This window comes from Vanessa cardui, chromosome 18 (genome assembly GCF_905220365.1).
Source record: "Vanessa cardui chromosome 18, ilVanCard2.1, whole genome shotgun sequence".
NCBI lineage: Eukaryota > Metazoa > Arthropoda > Insecta > Lepidoptera > Nymphalidae > Vanessa > Vanessa cardui.
In genome coordinates this window covers 12,704,701-12,732,670 of record NC_061140.1, presented here as the reverse complement: position 1 = coordinate 12,732,670, position 27,970 = coordinate 12,704,701, and the positions used below count along the sequence as shown (strand labels likewise).

Here is a 27,970-nt window from a genome sequence, read left to right as displayed (position 1 = left end):
TTTATGAGAATGAACGGTAAAATGAAACGTTTCTGCCTATAAATTGTCTTTTGTCTCAAACCATTATTGTTTAATTATATAAGAAATGCATAAAGAAATACTAAGCAAAAATGACATTAATGGATTATATAATTCGGTCTTTCAATTATGTATTCCTCGTTAAGTTCGAGTAAAATTGCCTAAATCATCAAAATCTTCCTACCTTTTATATATCTTGAGGAGAGACCCAGAATCCTAGGATATAGGTGTTTAAGACGCTTAAAGTCGATGTACAATTAAGTTAAAAGCAATGTTTGTCGCGTTTGACAGAATTTAAATCGGTGATAATTATGATTAATGTAGACTAGAGTTATTTGAAGTAAATGCGTAGTTGTTGTCATTAATCTTAATAAATAGTTTTAACTTTTATTTAGTTTTAATTCTAGCGTAAAATGTACTCGGCTCCATAGCACCACTTTGCTTCTTAATGCTCGTCTGCGGTAGTCAGGTTTTTGCATGACGTGTTTTCGGTAATGCATCTCCAACTGCTGCTATTATTGTTTTACGAAATGCTTCTGCTAGGCCAGCAAATAACTATTTTAAAATGTCATGATTGGCTGATTTTATAGATACTGTGCAGCGTTGATTCGAAATAAGATTGACATCGGTTCCAATCTATCCACCAACTTTGTCTAAGAAACGTTATCTATAAAATCAGCTAAGATTAATTGTGTTCGAACATGAACTTGCTGGATTGGATTTAATTCGAAGATTGTATCGTCGAGCAGCCAGACGCGTAAGTGGTGTATGGGGCCCCATGTGTGGAACTGTTTAATGGACATGGATGTTTTCTCTATTTGTTGTAAGGTGGGACGCAGGGTCCGGGCCGAAGACCCCACCTGCCCTACCTCCACTTACGCCTCTGGATGTATCGTACGTCAAACCTAGCATATACGAACATTTGTTATATTGTTAACAAACAGGGCTCACAAACAGGATTAACTTCTAAGCATTACGAAGCGCAACGCAGCTTATGCGTCGAGTTAAATGTCTTGACGTCGAGAGACATGTGCGGGCATTAGACGAACGAGTTTAATAACTCTCGTGTTGTATTCGCTTGTACAATCTGATATTATTTTGCCTTTGGATAAAGGAATTCGAGGTCAGTCTTACCATCAATTAAAGAATTTACTTTATTTGATCTCTTCTGAATATATTTCATTCATTACCGTAATATCAACGGGATATCGAGGGATGCTTGAATTGTTTGTGAACCGCAGCTCTGTTTGTTAACCATCAGCACCGTTTTTCTATCTGTTAGCATTTCTATCGTTTGGTATATTTAAGCAAGATGCCTTATCATATATTAGAAATTTATCAAATAACGTTGAACACTTCATTTATAATTATATGCTCATAACGTTAAATGAATATCATTCAAATGTGATAAGGTTTCTATTAGTGGCGTTTCGTATTGTGGTTTTACGTTTATGTGTGTTTAAAGAGGGGTATTTCCATAACTAAAGGTGGCTTGATTAACTGTAGATAATTTTATATCACAAAATGAAGCTTGCGCCAATATCTTACGCTGTACTGTAATTGCTATAATTCTACTGTGTGGTATCGACTTTTCATAAGCGATTGTATTGCTTTACTTGTTACCTTTGTATTTGTTGAATAACTGCCTGCTTTTTCTATCCCTTGTCATTTATGTACGTTTTGTTTTTCTGTCTCTTATCATCAATAAAGTTAATATTATTTTACTTTAATATTTGTTTTGATTGTATTAACGATTATTTAAAGTGCATGCATGAATAACCTAAAAATAATAATAATAAAATCATTTTTAATGTATAAATATTTGAATCTGTAGTTAACATTGAAATAATAATTAATGTACAGTTATTTTTAGGTCGTTTGTTTTTGTCAACGCCGCGAATGCTTTGTCGTTACGTTCGGTATAAGTTACAAATATGTATATTCATAGACCAATTGTGGAGTCACGTCACGTCTCGACACAAGCGTGTACAAAACTTCAAACACTAGAAATAAAAATGGAGAAACAAAGTATTCAAGGCTAGTAGTATAATTTTTACAATATCCATCCACCACTAAAATAATTGATATATTCCAATCAAAGTCAGTTGTAAGCGATTCTTGATATATTGCAAGTTCTTTCATCGTTTTAGTTGTAATACGAAAGGATATTTAGAAAACTGTAATAGGTTACTACGTTAGATTTGTGACATCCTCTAGTTATAAAACAATACGCGCAACTTACATATCTTACCCAATTTTGTTATTAAAAATTGTGAGGCGAATGTCTAATTTCTGTTAGTTAATTAATAATTGTTTTAGTTTTGTAAATGCGACTGCAAAATCTACTTTGCTTTGATTAAATTGATTCTTCGCGGTTTAGATTTTTGTACAATATGTTACCCACCTCGATTAAATACTATATAAACTGTAAAGACTACTGATCGATTAGGATGATATTTTCGTTACATATAATGTAAAATCAGACTTATTATACCTATTCATTTCCTAAAATACGAATTTTTACTATTTATTATTTAATACTCATATTATTATAATAATTCTCGATGTTTAAATGTGTATAAAGTTTAATAATTACGTTTGCATAGTCGAAATAAAAAAATACATGGACTATTTATTAAAAATAGTATAAACAATATTCAAAGTCAAGTATGATCAATATTTGAAACCCACTAAGTAGTTCGGAATCATGCTCCTTTAATAAAATCCTTTGCTAAATATTGCAGAGCAATGCTAATTTGATTTTATCTGTGAAATCTATGACTTTGAATAGTCTTTCACCTACTTTCATTATAGATTTAATACGAAGGTCGAGTACGGCAAATAAAAATATCGCATTGCAGGCTTTAGAGGGCGTCTGATGTCAATGTACCACAAAACGGACTGAGATGATTTTAAAGCCTTAGTGTAAATTAAATATAAAATTAAATATATTTCTAAATGTTGACGATGAAAATAGTTAATTAAAATGAAAATAAATCAAATGTTTTCGAATTGCGGACGATTGCTAGAGGTATCGTGATTATCATGTCCATCAAATGCAGTTTGGAAATATCATGTTTCAAGAAGCATGGCTGCCAATCCCAGTTTAAAATAGATGAGCAAGACGTCTTCTCGCTCATGTGACTCAGCGTTATTTTATAAGGATTTATTTTTACTAGCGTTGGACCGTCTGTCGAAATTCGAGTATCATTTGTATCACCTGTTATAAAAGAATGATAGTAAATAAAATAATGCTCGTCAATATTAACCATACGCAGTTCGACAAATCCAAGGAAATAGTATCTAAAATGGTTTGTATTTTATAAATAGATTACTTTTCCGATTAGTTTAGGTCCACTACCACCTTAGAATAATTTATAAATGCCAATCATTACGTGTATGATTATGAATTCTAACAGACCTTCATTTTGTCATGGTCCAATTCGAAACTAGTTTTGTCCTTAGCATTTTTTTTAATAAGTAACTTAGGACTATAATATTTGTACAAAAGTTGGTCGATCGATTCATTGCTGCTTGAAGTAGAAAGAAATAACAAACGAACGGGCACGTATCGTATTAGTAGGGACGGTTAATTTTACAAGATCTTATTTGTCTTCACCTGTTAGTATGCGTTCCAGTCTTGTTCAGCGAACCGATTGGTCTTAATAATAAGCTCTTTAGTATTTTTTTTTAATGTTCGTTCAGTTATATTTATTTAGTTACTTTCTTTTGTAGTAAGACTTTCCACCTACACTTGTTTTAGTTTCATATTTATGTGTAACACTTGAACTGTAGATGCGATGTCCAAAAAGTAATAGAATATTTAGACTTTAGGAGTTTCATTTTAATTTTTTTCGTTTCGTTGCTGTTTCTATTCTGTTATGTATCCTGATGATACATCTACCACGAAGTAAACGTATCATAACGGTGCGGCAGGTAAGGGGCAACGGACCGCTAACGATTGCAGCTAATTCGGTCGCATCTTCGCCTCGCTGCTGACGATTCGCATTGTTCCTATATCGGTATCTCGTACGTTCACATACGCATATATGTTAAGAACAATATCTCGGGCTATATCTGGATAATTAGTGTCATGAAAATAAATATTTGTTATTTATTTATCGTTTTTTTTGTTCATAATTATACTTAAATTAAACCAGATGAAGCTCTAGAGTTAAAAATGGGTTACATCTAACATTTTCCATGATGATAATAACGAAGTCCTAGGTATAGTTACAGTCTAGACTCTAGACTACATTGTGTTCGCAAAACTGTCGAGTTAGTGTCGCCCCGTTGAATTTTTAGACTTTTCTTGCCAGCGTGCAGGGTTTCTCCCTAATCTTACATTGCTAGCCTTAAATGAAGATCGTGAATCTTGACAACACATTCACAAAAAAACATAAAAGGCATGAAACAAGATGAGTAGAACAGTTTAATTAGGAACATATTGTACGACCAAAATTCTCTTTCGATATAAACAACAAAAACAGCAGCCTGTAAATTTCCCACTGCTGGGCTAAGGCCTACTCTCCCTTTGAGGAGAAGTTATGGAACATATTCCACCACGCTGTTCTAATGCGGGTTGATTTGATGTAGAATTGGCATTGTTTTGTTAATAAAAATATAATAGAAATATTTGTCCGTGGAACGATTTAATGTAAGAAAAGCTATCAAATATAGTTGGCAGCAGAATGTAGATAAATTTACAAATTCATAGTCGTAAATAATGATGTTGAAAGTTATTCTAAATTCAAAGTATATCGGTATCCACACACATTCCGCTAATAGATAAACTGCTATACGAGTCTTTTATTAATATTCTATCGAGCAAACAACGCAAAACATTACCAAGGATATTGTTACTATGGTCTGCGGCATGTGGGCTTAATTAAATTCATCTAACGTGAGTCGTAATAAAGCAAAAACCACGTTTAGTCACTTATAAATATAATTAATCACTGTTCCATAACGCATGGTTGTCGAGTGATTAAATTATGGATCAAAGATCATACAGATAACGAAGAAGTTTCTAGAAATATTTTCTTTACTTATTGTTATCGAGTGAGATTCGCAGCCCTGCCCGACACAAAAACTAGTACTCACAGGCGAACCCGGGTTATTATACAGGTTTTTTATTCGCAGGGTTGTCACGTTCTTAAAAAGATTTTTAATGTATAAATAAATATATGTTTTGGGATTTTTTGCATAACCATGACGGTTATAGGTCAAAGATCCTTCTAATTTATTTTTTGGAGTAAGTGGATGGATTTTGCTTATTTCTTGATTCTTAATGCTCATGATTTAATATCTAGTTAATCAGATTTGTTACTTTACAAACTAGAGGTTAATGATTCTAAAGTCAAATGTAATATGTCCATCACGTAGATAGAGACCTTGGTAAAATATCATTGTAATTTAATATTAAAAGGATAACAATAGAAAAAGTTATTTATAGTATAACACTGTCAAATATCCGAGGTAGGGTTAGCCCTGTCACGGTAAAGGTTCGATCGTGCTCTCACGATCCGGTCGGTTTATCTTCATTTCTGATGTTGTGTAAACACGTGGTTCGTTAACCTGCGCCCGCGCTTTGTGCTTATACCAGCGAGGGTTCCGTATGAACTTTGTACTATAATACCGTTAAATACTGGTTTTAATAAATACGTTTACTGTTGTTGTTTATTAGTTTTGTAAGTGATTCCGATAATCGAATTAAATACATTATAATTAGATAAAAAAAATAGGTAGGTACCAATGTTCTAAGTTTTGATGTCTTCGAAACAAAAATACAATTGTCAAAAATTAACGTCTAAAGAAATTCACTCTTAATCCTATAGGAATAAGACATATTTTACATCGTATACATGATAGTTTCACATTAACGATACATTTTTGTGATTCAATATGTTCTTAGTTATTTAGTAGTGAATGTGATGTTTTCACGATACGTAAGTTCATTAACATCTTTCGTGACCTTGTTGTGTGACTTTGCGCATTTGGCGTACGCTCAATTTGTGTTTAAATCTAGTACAGTCAGCAGAAAACGTAAATCTTCGATAATGCTTGACGTCACGGAATCGTAATAGACGTTCGAGGGAATAATTAGATTTGGGATTAAACATCACTAATGATACAGTTTTTCCTGTTCAAATTACGCCTAGTTAATGATAACACATACGTACGTAACACAAAAATTGTATCCTGAGTTTCTGGTCGATTATTTTTGGTACAATCTACATTCTGAACTGGCGGTAGCTTCACTTGGTGGCTTGAAAAGGCCTAATTGAATTATTAGTAAGTTAGTAAAAGTTATCCGAAAGAATAATGATTATTGCAGCTATTATATATGTAACATAGATTTTTTTGAAAGCAAAAGTGACAATCATTGCATAGACATGAGGAGAAAAGATAAACTAATAAGTAATAATACCTAGCTTTTGACTTCGCAACTTAATAATTAAGTACGGGGTAATAATCCTTCCTCGGTTTTAGTTATTCCTTTCTATAATCAAATTTATTTTTAGCTTGGCCAAACAAAAAATTAATATGAGATAATTTAAGCATATCCACACAAGATTTATTTAATAATAAAAATTATGGACATAGTATTTGTTCTCTGTAATTAAAGTGGTGGAAAAGAGTAAACATTGGGATTCTCGCTGCTTCTTTCATATTTGTTGCTACACGTAGTCTATCTTTGTATACATCTAAGGACTTAATGTTATTTATTCTACACAGTGACATGACGATTCGAGAGTCCTCTCATGAGCCCTCTTGAGTCAAGAATATTTGGATTTTGTTTTATTTAATTAATACTGGACTTAATTCCGCAGTACATAAGAACTTCTCAACCAATCAAAAGCCCAAAAATATGCGTAGGTTCAATTGGTTGAAGTCACAAAGTATCTTTTGAATACTTTCGTCAATCCTTGGGTACAGCGTATATGGCTCTAGTATGTATGATGCGTATGTTATCAGGTCTGGCTATTCTCTTTTCCAAACCAATGGTAAGTTTTAACATTAAATAAGTGAACTTGAATGTTCATTTTGGAAAGTATTATCCTCAAATAGTAACACTTATAACACTTAAGCAATCTTTATTAATTTAATTGCTTATTAATAATAGGTCCGTAACTTACTTAAAATTGTATATTATAACTCGAGTATATCTTGACAGTTATCCTCACTTGTTTTACTTTAGGATTCGGTATTAGTTATCGAATAAATCAAAGAGTTCGCTGTTAAGATACATTCGTTGATTAAATTCGTCTCCCCAAATTATTTTAATAGTATCAAACGTTATATACGTTCTCAAGCGTGGGTTTTAACAGGCCAGCAGGTCTTCAAGCCGTATCGAATTAGTTTAATCATGAGATAATTTCCAGAACAATCAACGCCGTTGTTCTTACATATCGTATTGATTAATTACATATTTTTCTCTATCGTTGTGTTATCATAACAATTATAAATTTCCGTAATTACGACACGATCACCGTTAACGTGCTAAGTGCAGCTGGTGTATATCGCCTACGTTTCGCCTTAACCCAATTTGCATGTATCGCTATATCTGTAATAGTCATTTTATGTAACGTTTCGTAATTTAGATAATTTTATTTGTTAATTTTATACTAAAAGTTTATTAACAATACTTTTACTTACTTACTTTTTAGCAGCACCTAAGAGTGTTGATTAGGCTACAATTTCTTGGTCCTCTTTCTGAATATGATGGTGAATGTGTAAATGGTTTCATGGTGGAATGTGTAAGAAACTAGTTTTGCCCGCGAATTCGTCTACGTTTGAATTTAACAAAAAAATTGTCCATGTAGCCTAAGTTACTCCTTATTACATGAGCTATGTATAAAGTCCCGTCGAAATCGGGTTCCCGTATGTGCTCTTACACTGTCGATAGGAAAGACTATCATACAATATCGATAAAGATGTTTTTTCTATCCAAAAAAAATAATCAAAATATCAAAGTCGAAATAAACTTTATTCAATTAGGCTTTACAAGCACTTTTGAATCGTCATTTTACAATTAAGTGAAGCTACCACCGGTTCGGAAAGTAGATTCTACCGAGAAGAACCAGCAAGAAACTCAGTAGTTACTCTTTTTTAACATTTAAAAAATACAAAGTCATGTTAATTAAATACAATTATTTAAATTAATATATCCTGCTTGGAAGTCAACAGATATCCTTTTAACGTCATATATGTTTTTTTGCATTTGTGAGTAAGATGATCTCTCGAATTAACTAATGGAATTGAAATTATATTATTTAGTAACTCTTTTAAATCTGTACTTAATTTCTATTTGAAAAGATTTTTTTCGAAATGTCAGTCAGTACAGACTAAAAAACAATATATACATTTGCGCAAACGCATATAACAAGCAACATAAACGCATGTTTGTAATTCTGTCAATGACCTTAAAATTTATTTAATTTTTTTCTCTATATAGTTCAATTCAAAAGTCTAAAATTAATGCATTACTTTTGTTTGACACTTAAATTTATTCTGTTGATTTTGTTTTCAATTCAGTACGTTAAACTGGAGTCGTTGATTCATCGAATTCGTTTGGCCTTAATATAATTAAAATATAATGTGAGCAATGTTACGAAAACATTTAAAATAAAACACGACTCATATGAGTTTCACTAGATAAATCTTAGAAAGTCGATTTTAACCTGCTTTTAAATTATGTACCGTTTTGATACTTTGCAAGCATATGTAATTGGTATTTACTCGTAACTTTGTGTTTATTTGAAGGGGGGGGGGGGGGTTAGGTAGTATTATAGCCTTTGTATTTATTTATGGAAACGTGCATGGAAAATGTCATTATGATTGAGTTAATTAAACACGTGGAAATGTAACAAACAAACCAAATTTCCCATATATAATACTAGATGTCGTCCGCGGCTTCACTTTCGTTTTGGGGGTGTGGTTTTTGTGTTATGAAATAAGTAGCATATGTTCTTTCTTGGAGTTCAAGTTTGCTTCACATCAAATTCGGTTCATTGGTTTGGTAGTGAAAGAGCGACAGTCAGACGAACAGAGTTACTTTCACATTTATAATATAGATTAGTTAGCATTCAGATGAGAGTACCATAAGTTAGTACTATCTTGTTGGAAAGGAATGATCAGACGGACGTCGTATTAGAAAACTCATTAAGTTTGTATTTGGTTGGTTTCGATGAATCCGATGCATGGTAGCTGCGTTTCGAGTTTGGTGCAATTTCGGCATTTGTGCTACAATTGTAATTTGTACTGGTATCTTTATTGCTGAGGTTTATCTAAGTTATATATACCATACCATATTTATGTACTAGTACACAAACCACAAGCTATAATTACCTTACCTTTTAAGAAATAAGAAAAAAAACGTAACAATTAACATTGTTCTTGTATACAACATTTTCGTATGACATTGTTATTTCTGTGAGGTTTTATTATAATACTTTTTAATCAATTTTACTTGGAAAATATATCGTTAGGGCTAGGTTCAAAGGTCGTATGTAAAAGAGTTGAGATTACTGCATATTTACTTATGTTTTATTAGTGTTGCAATATAAAAATGTGGTAGCTAAAAGCAATAAATTCATTAAAAATGTAAATCACATAAGACTTTTTGTAGCTGTAGATTGGTAGTTAACTTTTACGTATGACCTTTTGCACTTGCAATACTGATAAGTTAATCTTATTTTTAATCGTGGTGTAAATTTCTCCAATTTTAACGCAGTGTTATGAAAATGATTTAACGTATACTGATACTAAAATCTGCTTTAAATATTTTTTAGTAATGTATTAAATTGTATGAAGGATGAGAAATTCTACACCGTGATACTATGATTTTCCAGGTCATGGAAAAACACACAAGGACGCTGCGAGCGTCCGCGCCACGCACCCGATACCGGCGGCCTGTGGCCTCTACTACTTCGAAGTGCGGATCGTGTCCAAGGGTCGCGACGGGTACATGGGCATCGGGCTGTCAGCACACGGGGTCAACATGAACCGATTGCCCGGTTAGTTGTGACATATGTCCTCTAGATATTCTAACGCCAAAAAACAGCACTTAGTATTATTGTACGCCGGTGAATGGAGAGTCAGCCAGTGTAACTACAGGCACAAAGGACATACCATCTTAGTTCCCAAGGTTGGTGGCGCATTGGCGATGTAAGGAATGATTAATGTTTCTTACAGCGCCTTTGTCTCTGAGCGGTGGTCACCTTCCATCCGGTGGCCCATATGCTGGCAATCAGTCGGAACCGGAAAGTATACTTCCAAACTCCAAGTTGAGAACTAACTTACAGAAACTCAAAAAGCTTCGGTATAATGGTACTGTTTGGAGAATCCTGATAGCATGATAGCTGACCATTGTGGATGTCACAATATTAGAAGTCTGTACTAGTTTGCTAATGTCCACATTTACACCTGATTCTTGAACTTGCCTATTGTATATAGTTCTAATTAAAGACAAATTATATGTCTAAACATGTGACATATCAGGTTGGGACAAACACTCGTACGGGTACCACGGCGACGATGGGCACTCGTTCTGCTCATCGGGCACGGGTCAACCCTACGGCCCCACCTTCACCACCGGTGACGTCATCGGCTGTGGCGTCAACTTGGTCGACAATACGTGTTTCTACACTAAGAACGGCCACCATCTAGGAATAGCATTCAGAGGACTGCCAGTGAGTTCTTCTTTCCATTTTTCTCTTATTTCGACGAATGGTTTTCGATAATCGTATAGTACTCCTTTCAGCATATACTGAAACATCTTCCAAAATATTTACTTGTGTAATTTTCTGAAATGTTGTTTATTATTTGGTACTTTTGTTTACCGAAGAAAAAAAGGTTTCAATTTTTTTGGTACGTAACAAGCTCGCTCGATCAACGGCTTCCATTTTCTATATCACAAAAATATTCTTTTTTCATTCACAGCCCAATCTGTATCCAACAGTTGGTCTCCAGACACCCGGCGAGGTGGTGGACGCCAATTTTGGTCAACAACCATTTGTGTTCGACATAGAAGACATGCTGAGAGAATTACGAGCGAGAACGCGTCTCGCTATTGACGAATTCCCTCTACCGGACGAGCAGGGCCAGTGGCAACAGGTTTTACATAGGTACATACTATAACAACATTCATGTGATTAATATCAGTAATGATTTATTTTTTATTTTTGAAGTGTTTAACTTTTGTATCTGTGGTACAATTACAGAATGGTATCGTCGTATCTCGTACACCACGGCTATTGCAGCACGGCGCAGGCGTTTTCCCGCTCCACCGGTCAGCCTATCGACGAGGACATAGCATCCATTAAAAATAGACAAAGTTAGTCGTTCTTTATTGTCTCTTCTGTAATACGATATTACGAAGGAAGCAAACATAATTCTGTTTCCAAAAGAGTATCGTCTTCAAATTTCACGATATGATGGAATGATTTAAGACAAGGTAAATATAAATAAATAAATATGAGACAACATCACGTTATGGAAATCAGAAGTAACGACGGTACCACAAACATCCAGACCCAAGACAACATAGAAAACTAATGGTAATCTACATCGACTCGACCGGGAATCGAACCCGGGACCTCAGAGTGACTTACCCATGAAAACCTGGTGTACACACCACTCGACCATGGAGGTCGTCGAAAGGTACGCTACTGTAATGTGTTCGTCGGACGCTTGCAGGGATATCGAAGCTCGTGCTGTCGGGGCGCATCGGCGACGCGATAGAGGCGGCGCGCCGGCTGTACCCCGGCCTGCTCGAGCGCGACCACGAGCTGCTGCTGCTGCTCAAGTGCCGACAGTTCGTCGAGATGGTCAACGGCTCCGACTCGGAGGTAGACCCCCCCCCCCCCCCCCTTAACGCGCGAGCACCGCCGCGCCGCCCCAGCCGCTACAGGCGCCGTGTTGCAGGCGCTGTGCGCGGACGCGGGCGCTGATGCGGACGCGGACGGCGACGCCAACGGCGTGGCCACGTCCGTCATCTCGCACGTGGGCCGCGCGCCGCCGCTCGCCGCCAACGGCGACCGCGCGCCGCACCACAACGGTAACGCGCATGTTCTGTACCGCCCACTGACTGACGTTGCCAATTATTCCGTATAACAACAACAACAACAATAGCCTGTAAATTCCCACTGCTGGCCTAAAGGCCTCCTCTCACTTTGAGGAGAAGGTTTGGAACATATTCCACCACGCTGTTCCAATGCGGGTTGGTGGAATGCACATGTGGCAGAATTTCTATGAAACTTGTCACATGCAGGTTTCCTCACGATGTTTTCCTTCACCGCTGAGTACGAGATGAATTATAAAGACAAATTAAGCACATGAATCAGCGGTGCTTGCCTGGGTTTGAACCCGCAATCATCGGTTAAGATGCACGCGTTCTAACCACTGGGCCATCTCGATTCAATTATTCCGTATGACGCAATCAATTGTCGATTGAAGCTCTATGTAATACTTGAACAGACTTCCATGTGAGTCGATATCAAAGTAACAGTGTAAACCGCGGCCGCCAGGTGTGTCGGAGTGCGACGTGGACATGCCGCCCGCCGCCAACGGCGCCCACGACGGTGCGTACCCTCGCCCCCCCCCCCCTCATCACACCTCACTGTTATATTTGTTAAAAAAATTTATATAAACACAAAAACCATACATAATTAAATACCACCGAAATTTTTTTATAAAAATATCTTAAAATCTTTATTATGATTTTTTTTTATTTTACTTTGAACAGTAATTAAAACGATAAATATCTACCTAGTATTGGTTAGGGTATGTATACATTATACTTTAATTAAATAAAAATGTAATATTAATTTTATGTAAATATTGTTATTATTTCGATTTATTTATTATTTGCTCGTCATCTCATTCATATATAATATATTTAAATATTTATTTGGTAATTATAATTTCAGATTTAATTTATTTTAATCATTATTCAATATTATTTGCGCGTCGCTTTTTAGTTTCGCACTCGACATGATTAATAAGAATAATATAAGAATTAACCATCCCATTTGGTACTTGGGGTTTGTGGACATCAGCTCGAATGGAAAGCCTCGAGCAGTGGCACGGAATATCTGGTGGGGCAACCCTCAGTGACTCATCGCCTTCCCAAATGATAAACCATAATAAATGGGGCTTATATAATTATTAATACAATAATACCTACTAACAATATCAAAGAGCGTGCAACTGGACGCAGGACAGAAGCGAAACCACTTTACGTCAGACGTTACAAAATTACGTTGCATATAAATACACCCCAGTTGTGATTTTGTTCGAAAAGAGGTTTCGTTTCAGATACAGCTCTGAATCACTCGTTAAATACAGAACGATGTTTGAAACATGTATTTATATTACATTTAAATTAATCGCTATCGTGACGACAGGGAAGCACATCGGTCCCATCGATATATTGTCCGAAGCTTTACGCTGAGTGCTGGGCGTCAGCACCCTGGCGGGGCGGAGGTGTTTCCCGGCGTAGCCTAGTTAGAGTACCGTAGGTGCATGCTCATACTGCCTGCCTCACGCTAGGGCTCTCACGGCACTTAGTCTGCATTCCGCCGCTTCTTTTACGATTATTTCGCGCGGGCGACGCTTGGCATGACTTTTGTGGGACGACTCGGGTGCGGAACGAGCGACCGCAGCCGAGGCTCTCTCACCAAAGCGCTGCGGGGTTAGGTGACACCGTGATCGCGATACGTTACTTTGGCAGCGTCGCTACTGCTGATAGTTTTCGTAGTAACTTTTGGTTATGTTCGGACAAAATCTATACTGTGGAGTTGTTACTATTATCGCCGCTCTATCTGATTATAAATCAAACGATACATTGCACTGCAATCGATCTGTCTCGAGTTAAGGTGTTATGGTAAATAATAGGCAGTATAAAATTGAATATAAATTCAAATGTCCAAGAAATACGAATGCGAAAAGTAACGGTATCGCGGTCGCGGGGGCCGGGGGGCGGGGGCCGGGGGGCGGCGCCCGGGGCGCGGGGCGGCTGGTAGCGAGTTGTGGGTTGTAGGTGAGGAGCTGCCGCTGGTGAAGGGCATGCCCGGCGTGACGGCGAGCGTGTCGGCGCTGCTGGGCCGCGCGGGTACGTCTGGCCGACACTGGCCTCTCGCCGCCACTCGCCGACACTGGCCTCCTGTCCGTTGCGACTGTCGCTCCATTGTGTTCCGTTCGCGACGCACTGCACTCGACCCCCTCGGGCGTTCGTCTCGAGTCGATAACGTTCTGGCATGCTCGATGTCCTAGACTCCCGTTGCCTGCTACTTAGAAACTCTATCCCAAAAGTTCAGGAACCATTTGTATGACAGAATAGTTTCTCATCCGTAAATCTTATTCATACATTATCGAAACCAAACAATTCCACTCATTGTCGAGAGCAACTATTTCGACTGAAAACTTTTCAACTTACATTTTATCATTTCAAACAATGACACCGACGTAATATGTCGTAGAATGTATTTGTAGTTTCATCGTCATGTTCTCTTGCGTTTCTTTCATAATTCCATTAAATAATGTCGAGAAGTTGAAGGTATGTACGTTTAAGTTTTATATGGCAGTCGTAGTATTTAGTAATCGCTATATATTTATATTTGTTATTAATACGACGAGGTTTGTTGCATGTTACATGAATGTATATGTAGAATGATTTATTAATATAATATTAAATTAATCTATCGTGTGATTAAAATGGGATGGTATCATCTGAGATAGTGTCAGTTCATAAATGCTTATATAATATAATAATCAACTAACACCTCGGTAACGGTAATTAAAATTAATAATACTTAACTAATACTTGATTGGTTTAAATGTACCCAAAAAGTTTACGTAATATAAAATATCTATTATATACTCATTTGTGAATATTTTGAAATCAATTTCGTGCCTTATAATGGTCGGGCCGTTGCCGTTTCAATGACCTTATTATTACATTCTAATCGCAACATTTTGCTATTCCGTATTCGATACAACCCTTGCACATAGTCGACATAACATTCTATCGCTTTATTTGTACATAAATATGCTAGATATTGTATGTATTTAAATGCTATTGGTAAGTATGTATCAAGGTAATAACTTATGTAAGTATAATATGTACTTTATACTTAATACATGACTTATTTGGCTATCAGTCAGTATTTGGGAAGATTATTTTTGATTTGCAGCAAATAATATCACTACCATAATGCAACTTTATATATGTATGTTTATCACTCCATTTTCGTGAAAAGTGCGTCATGTGTGTCTACACCTATACAAAATTGATCGTGATCTAAACTATAGTGCATTCCAATGGCAGGAGGAGTGACGATAAATATACAACCTTCACTTTGACCTTGAATTGACATAGCATCATTGGTCGACCTTTAAAAGTAAAATTGGATATAAGTAGCTAAGAAACGTAACAAATAATTATAGATTACTCGTGCTGCCACTGGAATATATTATATGTATTTACGTTTAGTTCAAATCACATCTCAATGTCAGACCATAAATTGTAGTACACAATTCTGTACTCGGTCACCCGACACTGACCGCCGCTGTGGCGCCAAGTGAGATCTGTTCCCGCGCAGACGGCGAGGGCTGCTCGCGCGCCTCGGTGGAGCGCATGCTGGCCTTCGGCCGCGACCTCTACGCCATGAGCCAGGACCTCAAGCCCGACCACTACCTCAAGGCCATGCTCGAGGTGAGCACCGGCACGCCGGGATGTTCGCTTACATATTTTGGAGGATGCTACGAATTCATTTCGAGTTAATTTTCTTATGCCCCATACGCACTTCGATGTAGAAATCGTTACCGAAAATTTTTACTGAAATGCTTCCTCATTTCATTACACATGCGCGAGCTCGAGGCGATCGATCGCTCACGGACTCAAATGCGACTGCCCGCAGGACGCGTTCAGCCTGCTGGCGTACAGCAACCCGTGGGACAGCCCCAACGGCTGGCAGCTGGAGGCCGTGTGGCGCGAGCCGGTGTGCGAGGCCTTCAACGCCGCCATCCTGGGTGAGCCCCGCCGCCCGCGCCCCCGCGCCCCGCGCGCCCGCGCCGCCTCTGACCGCCGCGTGTTGCAGAGTGGGCGGGGCTGCGCAGCGTGTCGCCCGTGGAGGCGTGCGTGGCGCAGTCGGCCGAGCTGCTGCGCCGCATGGCGCGCGCCGCGCTGGGCGCGTGCGCCTTCGCCGACCTGCCCGCACTGCTGCGCCGCTGACGCCGCCCCGCGCCCCCCGCGCGCCCCGCGCGCCCCGCGCCCCGCTGCGAGTGAGAGCCGCCCGCCCGCGCCGGCGCCGCTCGTGTGGCGCGTGTGTCGCGGCGCCGGGAGGAGGAAGGAGCAAAGTTTCCGGCACCCTGGACTTTCTCTCGAAATGTTCTGTTGTAGAATTCCGCATTTTCTAAATTCTATTTTGTTTGTATTCGTTTTTAAAATTTGTAGGGAGCTCCGTCGTGTGATGCCGCGGGGGCGTAATTCCGTGCCCGCTACACATAGAGTTAGATTTAGTCGATAATATATGCGATGATTAACGCGCGCACGCAATTGTGGCCCCGGGGGCGTCCCGGCGGGGGTGATTTTTAACTTTTATTTTAGTCGGGAGCGTGGCCTCCCCGCGGGGCGGCCGCGCCGAGCGGAGGGCGCCGGCGGAGCGCAGTGGTGGAACTCTCGATACATAATATATATAAAGTGGTCGTGACGACGAAGCGATAACAGACGTTGTGATATAAGATTTTATTTGAAAACTTCGAACGTAGCTTATATTGTGATGTGACTCACGGACTATGCGTTGTGTATATTGTCAGCGTATATTATAGATATATTGATATAGATATATAACATAATTATGATTATTGTACACGGCTACCGGGCACTCGATGTTCGCGCCGAGCTTTACGGGACATTTTTATGTAAATCTAAAAGTCGTAACGTGCACCAGAGTGAATGAAGTAACACGGCCCACACTCGCGTAGCTTCTAACGTGTTGATATCATTCCGAGTTATCCGTCGGTGTAAGACTTACGCGAAGTGCCCGCCCGCAACCTAACGTACACTTATTATGGATTCGAGATCGTTGCGCGTAGAAATGATTAAGAAATATGAAATCACCGCTTTTAGACTATAGATATATTTTTTACCACCTGCCATCTGTGTCACTCGTGTTCTGTAATCTAAAAGCAGTGGTCGAGCGGTCGAAGGCACACTGTGCGGACAGACTTACATACTAATATAAATAGTGTTGTATCAATCAAATAATCTAATGTGTTGCTAGAGGTTAAGACATGTTTTTGTTTTTATAATACTTGGTATTTTTGTATGTATAGAATTGAAAGGTCGCTGTAAAAGCTGTACGGGCGCAGGCGGCGCCGGCTAACCGTTCCCCCGCGGGCGGCGGTCGCGTAAGTCTGTCCGCGACGGCGAGCGCCGTTCGTCAGCCTGTCTGCCTGTCGTTCTGTAAAGATGATTCTACAATATTGTTCTTATATTGTATTGTTTTCTTTTTTAATAATATATTGTGTTTAAACGGCAACCTTGAAGTTTTATTACCTCACATTGAGCCAACTTGCACTATGTAACTTGGCTAAATATATAGTTAAAAATATATCGTACTAGCGACTCCAATTGGCTTCGCACGGGTGCAATGCTGATACTAAATATAGTAAAGAATGTCTAAATCAGTATTGGTACAGCGTGGCGAAATATGTTTTACACTTTCTCCTAAAAGGGAGAAAAGGCTTTGGCCCAGCAGTGGGAAATTTACAAGCTCTTGTTGTTGTCTAAATAAGCTATTTGACTGGTTTTTAAAATCCATTTTATATTATTAAATAGGGGTTAGGGAACAGTAAAAGTTGAATTTTTAATTTCTAGTACATATTTGCCGAAAAATATAATTAAAAATCCCATATTTAAATAGTGCGCGAAATACTCGGAGAATATGGCGCTACGATGGGGTCGTTGACGTCACTTGCCTGTATTTTATTCTGTAGCACATATAGTAGGAAAGCAAGGTTAACAAGCAAGTGACTTCATCATAAACCCGGCCAATCGACACAGGAGCGTATTGTATCACGTGACAAAAGTTTAAAAGAATGCATTTTTATACATGGATTTTTGAATAAATTGAGTATTATTTTCAATTTTCGTTAGTAAATAACCATTTGTAAACTCATAATATATACTAGTTACAATAACTGACACTTTTTTTTTCGCATTGTCAAGTAGAATAATTTATTATATACAAAAACCTCTCAAACCACACTATTTATTAAAAATACCGCATCAAAACCCGTTGCGTAATTTTAAAGATCTAAGCATACATAAGGACAGACAGTGGTAAGCGACTTTGTTTTATACTATCTATAATAATAATGTAATATAATATAATATAAAAAATAGTATAGTATAAAAAAGGAAAAATTATGTTACATGTATGTATATTCTCGGAGAGAAACTATATTATCCTCCCTGACAGCATCATAAGTGGTAACAATTCTCGCGGGCTTCATGAAGATTTAATACGAGCATCAAACTTTCAACTGTTTCGTACAATTAAATTAAGTTTCAAAATGTTTAATCACTTCACAATTAGTAATATCAGACATCAATCGACTTACAATATATCTAACACCGCACATCACCATTATTAATTCCAATAAAATTAGCACGATTTAATATTCCGCCATTCGTATTCCGTAATCCGTATTCGTGCGCGACTTTGACGTACTAATTCCCGCCAAAACGTTAAGATGGCGCCTCGATCCCGCTCGAAGCCTATCCTCGACTCTGATTGGTTCAGCCATAGTTGCAAAATGACAATGGTATCAATGGTAATGTATCAATTTATTATTAAAGTTTAGGAACGATAATAAATTTAACACTATAAAAATAAATTAAAAATTTGAAATGTGTATAACTATGCATCATTTCGTCCATTTTATATACATAATATAAATAGACTACAAAGCCCGACCTTCGACGATTAGTTGAAATTTTACTCATTGTACACCCTTTGGTATATGATATTTTATATGGTTATTTTTATTATTTGAGTTCTTATGAAAAATGGAGAATGCTGTTCTAGTCGGGTGTATCACTGGCTATCAAAAATATAAAACTCGATAATTGCCGAAAAACGAACAAAATCAATTAATGAAAACATAACTTTTATGGGCCGTCATCTAAAAATATTGAAGTAATCTCACTTAATTGTATATATAAATAAATATGAGCTACTATTAACATGGGACGTTTACATAATAGTTGCAAGTTTTATATAGGCTATATTGTATTTTATTACAAATAGTTGTGTATATTATATAGACCATTGCATAACTCGGAAATGACTGTGATCTAAATAGTCTACTAAATAGTCTATTCCTACCACAAGAGCAATGAAGGTTTAAACAATATTTGATATCGAATTAGAGTATTACAATCTATGTTATTAATTAAGGGTACGTGTCTTGGGCGTATATATGGAAGACAAGGAAGTAAAATTAAAGTGTATATTCTATACATACCTGGAATAACGGTTTATTATTAATAAAGAAACAGGGATGCAAGAGAATAATAAAAAAAATTACAAGGAATATATCAATTTGAGGTTGGAATCAATATATTTATTTATCCACTGCGCTTCTTACGCTTCTCCATAGTAAAACTTATACACGTAATTAAATCATAGAAATTGTCCTAATTTGAATTGCCATTTGCCATATTTTTGTATGACAGCACTTGTACTCGGCTTTTTGTAACGAAACTAACCGCCAATCTGATGCAGATAATTTATAAGTGTAATTTAATTTACAAATGTACATTTTGAGAAATAAAAAGGAATAACGACGCCTGGATTTTGAATACGCATCATCAAATATTTCCATAACTAAATTATAGTCTAAAAATGGTAATAGTGATTTTATTACAATTCCGACTACCTTCAAATGCGTTCACAGATAACGAATCATTGAATAATTATGATAATTGACGTAAAATTATTGGGGAACAGATTCGATAAAGCAAAAAATTTAGGGGTGATTGGAGCACCCGAGGCCTGGGCGGAACCCGATTATTAGTAATTTATGTCGTAGAGTCGATTTCATAATGTTACGCCGACGGCGGCGAAAAAAATAATTTCTCACTCATCAACGCGTAGTGCACAGGCATTATTTATTATTTCTATTGATATAATAGAGTAAAAAATTTATACAAAAAAATTCGTAGACTTGCTTAATCAAACCTGCGTCAATTGTTTCGTGTTAAATTGTTTTTCATTCCTTGGGTAGCCAGATAATTTAAGTGGGGATAGAGATAGTTAGAAAATGAAATTAGTATATCTACGTATAATTAAATTAATGGCGTGAAACATTTGTTTTCATTAGATAAATCAATAAATCAGTGGAGTTAATACCTGTTGACTTCCAAGCAGGATACATTAATTGAAATAATTGTATTTAATTAACATGACGTTGTATTTTGTAAATGTTAAAAAAGAGTTACTACTGAGTTTCTTGCCGGTTCTTCTAGGTAGAATCTACTTTCCGAACCGGTGGTAGCTTCACTTAATTGTAAAATGACGATTCAAAAGTGCTTATAAAAGCCTACTTGAATAAAGTTTATTTTGATTTTGATTTTTGATATACATATTTGAGACGGTTCTGAAATAGTTGAACATTTTCCATGAAAATAAATAAAAGGCAGTGAAATAACAAATATTCAAAGACAAACTGATTGAATATTCGAGACGATTTTTTTTGGTCAATGGGAAATAAGTTTATATCTCTATTTGACCAGCGGAGCGCCTCGAGTCGGATCGGTCCGGCTGCGGATCGGAATTGAATCAAAACATTGAATATTTATCTTTAGACGCTACGATTCAGCTCCCAGCGCAACGGATCACCATTCGCCCTACGAACGACAGTTTTATTGTACCGTGGACTGTTAAGGTACCGTTTGTTGCATAGTATTCATAGTAATATACTACAAATTTTGTAATATTAATATTTTAAATGAGTCCTCAAAATCATAAGCGACATACGGGTGATATGAATAATTAAGTTTAATAGAATTATTACCTATACATTATTTGATTATATTTAGGAAAGTTTTTATATTAACCTATATTTATAATTTATTTATTTTTATAATAACCTATATTTTTGGTTATATTATATTAGCAAATGAGCACTTGTCTGTAAGTGGTCACTACCGCTAATAGATACTGGCGCTGTAAGAAATATTAACCATTCCTTACATCATCAATGGTGGAACTTGGAAGCTAAGATGTTATATCCATCGTAACTGTAGTCATACTGGCTCACTCACCCTACAAACTAGCACACAATACCACAACATCAGTTTGGTGGTAGAATATCTGATTAACCCCAGATTACCTAAATATTGTTTTGGATTAGAATAATAAAGGACGTTAAAACTCAGGAAAAATGTGTGCTCATTATAAAAAAACTGTATAGCACTTTAAAAATTTCAAGTGTTTATTTAGAATAGAAGTATTATAAAAAATCTTCCAATTTATTATTTAGTCAGCGCACGGAGAACGCGAACATTGTTTAAAATGTATTTTTAAATTCTTTCCATTCGTTCATTCGCCGCGGAGGCATCGTCTTGCGGGAACCCTTTTTAATATTTGATCTGCATATTTATAAATCTGTGTTGCTCGGGGCGTGTTTGCCGTCTCCGACGATATCAGTTTATTTCATCTCGCACGAGCACATTGTTTGCACAAACCATGCTATAAAGCAAGACTTCCACTCTCTATCAACAAGATGCATTCGTTCCGTCTCAGCCCGTTTGTTTCGGTCGTGTAATGAAGTTAACGATGTGCCTGTTGCTATAATTCAACAAGGGATTATTTACATACATCGTTATTTCAAATGTGCATAAAATATTTTTCTTGCATACAAATTATCGTACCAAAAATACTTATGTGAGTAATTTCGGTAGTTAAATAAATGTTTAAACAGTTTATAATTTATCGTTTGGCGGTGAAAAAAAAAACTTCGTAAGGTAATCTGCTTGTGGCGGATAGGATTTTGTCCTGTACATCCGTCAATCAGGATTGGAGTAGCGTGCTGAAGTGTGCTCCACAGGCCACGGCCTCCTTGAAAAGAAGCCTAAGGCACATTTACAGGCTTTTACTTTAATTTTTACTTTTTAGTTCCCTTTTTCCTAATCCTATAGAATTGTTGTTAAAGTCGTAAAATCTTTGTTTTTGACACTAAAATTTACTATATTTTGTATTTTAAATTTTAGGCAGTGCGTATAAAACATTTATAATTATATTAAAACAAAAATGAAGTATTCGATGAAAAATAATTATTTTTTATCATATGACGACATCTACCAGAATAAGATTGTTTCTAAAAATGTATGGAAAATGATACAATTCAATAACGGACAAATTGATTTAATAACAAACATCACATAACGTGTTAAATTAATACTTTTCTAAATCTTCATTCGAAGAAAATTAACTATTTTGACACATCTCAGCGCTCTCACACGGCACGTAACCGCGCATGCCGTAAGTGCAAAGCATCTTTAAGAAGAATCCCCCGCTCTGTTCCTCTCGGGGATGGTCGATCACAGACATGTATTTATCTAGGACTAAAATATTGGATGTATTTTTTCCAGCCGCTGGCCATTCTACAGGCAATAATTTTGTTTTCTTTGGCGTCGGGTTTCTGAAATGTAAATATTTTTGCAGTGTTAATAACTTTATTTCGGAAGTAATTTACAATGTTATATAGTTTTTTTACGTACCCATGTTTCATAAAATTCAGGATTAGTTTTGTAAATTTATCTATCATTATTCGGTCATTCTCGGGCATAGGTAACGACATCCCCAGGGGTTTAAATATATAAAACAGTTCACCAGCATGAGTTGTGCCGTCAAAGTCTGCCCCTGAAATTATTTTACCGTAGTCTCTGCTACCATCGTAAGAGAACTGGTAATTGAAGACAGGCTGATTAGAGAATTCAGTCATTATTTTTGAAAATGCGTTTATAGACCCGTAGGCAATCCAATCGGAGTAATATCGAATCAAGCCCTTCACAGACGTTTTATAATCAATATTTCCGTGTTTAAAGTAATGATTGCGCATCGATTTCCCGATTTTCTTTCTTTCTTTCTCCGAACACCAGGAAAATACACATGGCAATCTATCGTTGAAATTTTCATTTAAATCTTTAACTAATTTGTTACTCAATAATCTATAAAAGAACCCACCCTCCGCGTCCGTGTAACCCACGATTACAGGAACCTTATTAAACTTTCCAGATTTCAAGATGTCGTATGGAGTGCCATTGAAAAACGGGTCTGTGAAATTGTTATCCACACACGGCGAGTACTTGAAGTATCGTGGGTTCACTGAGGTATCGTAAGTGGCGTCCATAAGTGTGGGCACAAGGACGTTAGCAAATATGTCGTACACATCCTCTTCGGTATCCGCTGGCGATATTTTCCTCGCATCCTCTAATGCAACGGAGAAAGGTTCAACGTTGAAAGCCCACGTTGAAAACGCGTTGCCACTCATTAATATTGATTTATGGAATAGGCCTTTACTTAAATTGGAGAGTAAATGTAACGAAGCAGAACTCGCGCCAGCGCTTTGTCCTGAAAGGGTGACATTATCCGGGTCTCCTCCAAATAAAGCTATATTCTGTTGTACCCATTTTAAAGCCGCTACCTGGTCTCTTAACCCAAGATTTGATATACCATTGACACACAAGAATCCTAACACCCCTAATCTGTAGTTGATATTTACTACAATCGCACCCTTGATGACTAGAAATTCTGGATCGTATAATTCCTTACTCCCTTTGAAGTAGGCTCCCCCATGTATGAAGACCAACACAGGTAATTTATCAGATTTCTTCGCCCATTCGGGGGCGAACACATCAAGATAAAGGCAATCTTCGGCGCCGGTTGTGAAGAAAAACATTTTTTGTGGGCATCTTACGAATGGATTTATGGCATTCAGTATTCCTTTCCATTTCGGCGGTTTCTTGGGTAGCTGAAAACATATTTAAACGTACGTTTAAATTCAACTGGCGAAAATAAAACTACTTTGTATACGATAGTGTAAGTTTGATACTCGTTGGAGTTACTGCCTTGCAACACACTTGCTAAACGGTCTCGTATCACACGGTCTTGTTTCCGCAATAACTGCAAAATTTTACGACCAGGTAAACAGTTCAAGGCTTATTAAAGTTCGCAGTTCTTACCTGGAATCGCTCGCTGGTCGCGTAAGGTATGCTCAAATACCGGTCCTGTCCGTTGCTGCGCAGTCCTCGTAGTTTGCCTTGACTTATTTCTAATACCGGTGTGAAAATACCAGAAGATAATTCTATGAATACTGACAATGTTGCTATCGTTTTCAGATATTTGATTTTCATATTCATTATATTTGTTTACATGTTGTTTCATTTCGTTTCATACAAATAATGTATTAATTTAATTTTTCATGAAAAGCTTCGGATATTCATAATAATTATTTCAATTTGTATATATTTTGTGCACGAACGATTAAATGTGAAATAAAATATTTCATAATTTATTTAATAGCCATTATAATAAGTACAAATAAACTTGCAACACTTATTTTTAATTGCAAAACAACAATCGAATAATATAATAAAGAAAAAAACGCTAAAATCATATAATTAAAAACAAAAATACATTTAAAAAAATACTGGTAACACCACTACAGATTCCACACAAATGATACACCAATTAAACCAAAGATACTAATTGCAAAGTTAAAAGTTCTCGCAAATAGTTGTGGCAACTAGTTTTATAGTACGTCAGTCACTGATATCCATTAGGAGCGCGCACTTGGTCTGAACACACTGACTGTCTGTGTATCTGAGACTCTTACACAAACAGCGAAAGTCGTTAAGATCTTGTGAAGTAAACTTTCGCAAGATTGTAATAGATTGGAAAAAAATGTCATTTGATATTAACGCGGAGCTCGAACGACGCAGGAGATAAGAATTTGTTATTTTTAAATAAATTCTTATCTATTTGCAAGAGCAAATTTAAGTCGTATTTCGTAACAAAATTACGTTGATTTTGAAATGTAAGGTATAATTTTATATATATAAAAAATATCATTAATCAAATACTGTTGCGAATAAGCTTCGAAAAATTTAATAGTTTTCTTTCACACATAGATTAAAGTTTTAGAATGTTAAATAATTTAGCATTAAAAAACAACTTTAGATCTAATTGAATTCCATATTTAGTTACAACATAAAATTAAATTAAAAATAAATATTAATTGCAAAAATAAACTTAAAATAAGAAATACAGTTTCATGCTAGTGCAAAGCTGGTTTTTGTCATTCAGTCGGTTTATTTGTTTGATGTCTTCAAGGTCACAAATAAAGGTTTTAAAATTTAAACCTACTTAAGTTTTAGTGATTTTTTTTTTTAAAAAAACGGAATAAAAACTTATGGTTAAATATTGTTAAATTATTTTATTCGAGCCCGATCAAATGCCTTTTTTGTTAATTGGCGCCTAAATGCCAGCAAACTTGGGTACTTTGTTCCCTGTGCCTGTAGGCACCTTTAAGCCGGCACACAAAAAAAGTTGTGTGTGGCTGTTTATCTTTAGTATATTTAAAAATATTAACATAAGAATTTATAACATAAAATTTGCTAATCGAAACGCTTGACCCATGGAGTAGTGGTGCAAATAGCTTCATCAAAGTATAACTCCTAGCCTCATTACCTCCACTGATGACAGGAGGGCTGGTTGGTGGTGGAGGGTATTTATAAACACGAGCGCGGTCCAAATGTCGAATGATCGAATGCAATGGATGACATGGTACCCTTTTTATCATTGAAGTAAAGTTTCTTGATGCGGATCAGAGCCTCGTGTAGAGTAGCCACGCGTTTAGATTAAGCCGGACCAAACTAAATAGTTGTCAAACAAACATTTTTGTGTAAAAATACATAAACATTCACATATAAAGTAAATCACACATGTACTTCAATTAAGTAAATTATCTAACTCTGTAATAACTTGCATACTTTCTCTTAGCAATGGCTCTCACAACCGGTAAGTACTCTTCACAAATCTATTGCAGAAACGAGACATCCGTGAAATCGACTATCACTTAGATTAGATTTTAAGCGAGAGGATTTTTTTACAAACGTTACGCCCTATCTATAAATATGTGCCGGTATTGGGGCAAAGTCTCTGAATTAAAATAACCCAAAAAAAAAAAGAAGTCTCAAGTTTTTAAATGTGACTTTGTGAAAACGTTTAATGTAATTATATAACATTAATTATAGAATTACATAAAACGTTTTCACAGAGTTAAGTTTTTCATAATTAATTGCCTGGCAACCCTAGCGGTGAGTAAACATGTATGTAGGTAAGCAGTTTATTGGTTAAATAACTTAGTGACTAGTGAGTGCTTTAGAAATATGTCTCGTTTGCAAACTGCCTTGTTTTCGTTACATTATGTCGAGGTGTGAAGGTTTTTGTACATGTATTTAACTTTTTTCTATTTATTCAATTTTCAAAATTAAGCTACTACGAAACAGAAAGTAACAATGATTGCTTATTTTTTTTCTCTAACTTACAAATCCAAAAACACATAAACGTATTTTGGTCTAAGTTTTATGTACCGTTATAAAAATTTAGTGCATATAATTTTCTTTTTTTTTAATTTGTGCCGAGAGTGCACAGATTATTTCGCCAATGTCACTTGCAAATAAAAAAATATTGTAACACAGAGGAACGGGTCTACCTGACACAATTACTAGTTACAAGTAACTCACTTGGTGGTAGGGCTTTGTGCAAGCCCGTCTGGGTAGGTTTCACCCACTCATCAGTTATTCTACCGCCAATTAACAGTACTCAGTATTGTTGAGTTCCGGTTTGAAGGGTGAGTGAGCCAGTGTAACTACAGGCACAAGGGACATAATATCTTAGTTCCCAAGGTTGGTGGCACATTGACGATGTAAGGAATAGTTAATATTTCTTACAGCGTTATTGTCTATGGGTGATGGTGACCACTTACCATCAGGTGGCCCATATGCTCGTCCGCCAATCTATATCATAAAAAAAATAGGTTTTTGTTCCTTACCTGTAATAGATTAAGTTCATTGTTATAAAATTAAAAAAAAAACATTAAATACCTATGTGTCCATAACATAAGGCAATCTTTTATTGAATGCAATTCGAATTTCATTACAGACAAGAACATGAAATTCACGCCTGTCACGTCGATATGTAAATTGAAAGCGGGCGAAACTGCGAAGCGAAGCATAAATAACAATATTATATGTTAAAATCTTCTCCGAAACTTCTGGTATAAGGTTTGTGAATAGCATATGGCTGTAAGAGCCGATATGGCCCAGTGGTTAGAACGCGTGCATTTTAACCGATGATCGCGGTTCAATCCCAGGCGAACACCACTGAATATTCATATACTTAATTTTGTTTGTAAATTCATCTCGTCCTCGGCCGAGAAGGCGTCGCCAGGAAACCTGCGCATGTCTAAATATGTACATAGAAATTCTGCCACATGTGTATTCAGGAAGTCGAGATGGCCCAGTGGTTAGACCACCAGTGAGGAAACCTGCATGTGACAAATTTCATAGAAATTCTGCCACATGTGTATTCCACCAACCCGCATTGGAACAGCGCGGTGGAATATGTTTCAAAACCTTCTCCTCAAAGGAAGAGGAGGCCTTTAGCCCAGAAGTGGGAATTTACAGGCTGTTGTTGTTGTTGTTGTGTATTCAGGCATTGGAATGAAGTGGTAGATTATGTTCCAAACCTTCTCCTCAAAGTCTTAGTCCAGCAGTAGAAAATTTACAAGCAGTTTTGTTATATATGGTTTAGCAGTTTCTTTATATAAACTTTAAATTAAAAACTTCCTTTATTATATTTTCTAATATTTG

At 36.5% G+C, this 27,970-nt stretch overlaps 2 protein-coding genes across 4 annotated transcripts in view; one reads left to right on the top strand and one right to left on the bottom strand.

Annotated features, from left to right (window-relative positions):
- The window catches only part of LOC124537160 (ran-binding protein 9), a 35,082-nt gene extending 17,518 nt beyond the window's left edge, over positions 1-17,564 (top strand). Inside the window, exons 2-13 of one of the 3 annotated variants that reach the window (XM_047113876.1) lie at positions 847-912; positions 9,873-10,037; positions 10,522-10,712; positions 10,963-11,147; positions 11,244-11,356; positions 11,719-11,870; positions 11,947-12,079; positions 12,549-12,602; positions 14,063-14,134; positions 15,624-15,736; positions 15,942-16,053; positions 16,122-17,564. In XM_047113876.1, the coding sequence (XP_046969832.1) occupies positions 847-912; positions 9,873-10,037; positions 10,522-10,712; positions 10,963-11,147; positions 11,244-11,356; positions 11,719-11,870; positions 11,947-12,079; positions 12,549-12,602; positions 14,063-14,134; positions 15,624-15,736; positions 15,942-16,053; positions 16,122-16,255 (1,490 nt within the window). In that variant the 3' untranslated portion in view covers positions 16,256-17,564. The remainder of the gene's footprint in view (positions 1-846; positions 913-9,872; positions 10,038-10,521; positions 10,713-10,962; positions 11,148-11,243; positions 11,357-11,718; positions 11,871-11,946; positions 12,080-12,548; positions 12,603-14,062; positions 14,135-15,623; positions 15,737-15,941; positions 16,054-16,121) is intronic. The other 2 variants (XM_047113878.1, XM_047113877.1) reach the window with 2 other exon arrangements.
- A 4,905-nt stretch (positions 17,565-22,469) lies between these two features.
- LOC124537383 (juvenile hormone esterase-like) lies at positions 22,470-24,968 on the bottom strand. Its single transcript, XM_047114214.1, has 3 exons — positions 24,278-24,968; positions 22,814-24,066; positions 22,470-22,734 (listed from the first exon to the last, which is right to left on the bottom strand). Exons 1-3 carry the CDS (start codon positions 24,452-24,454, stop codon positions 22,521-22,523), a joined length of 1,644 nt encoding a protein of 547 aa, XP_046970170.1. The 5' UTR covers positions 24,455-24,968; the 3' UTR covers positions 22,470-22,520.
- Between the last annotated feature and the right edge of the window lie 3,002 nt (positions 24,969-27,970).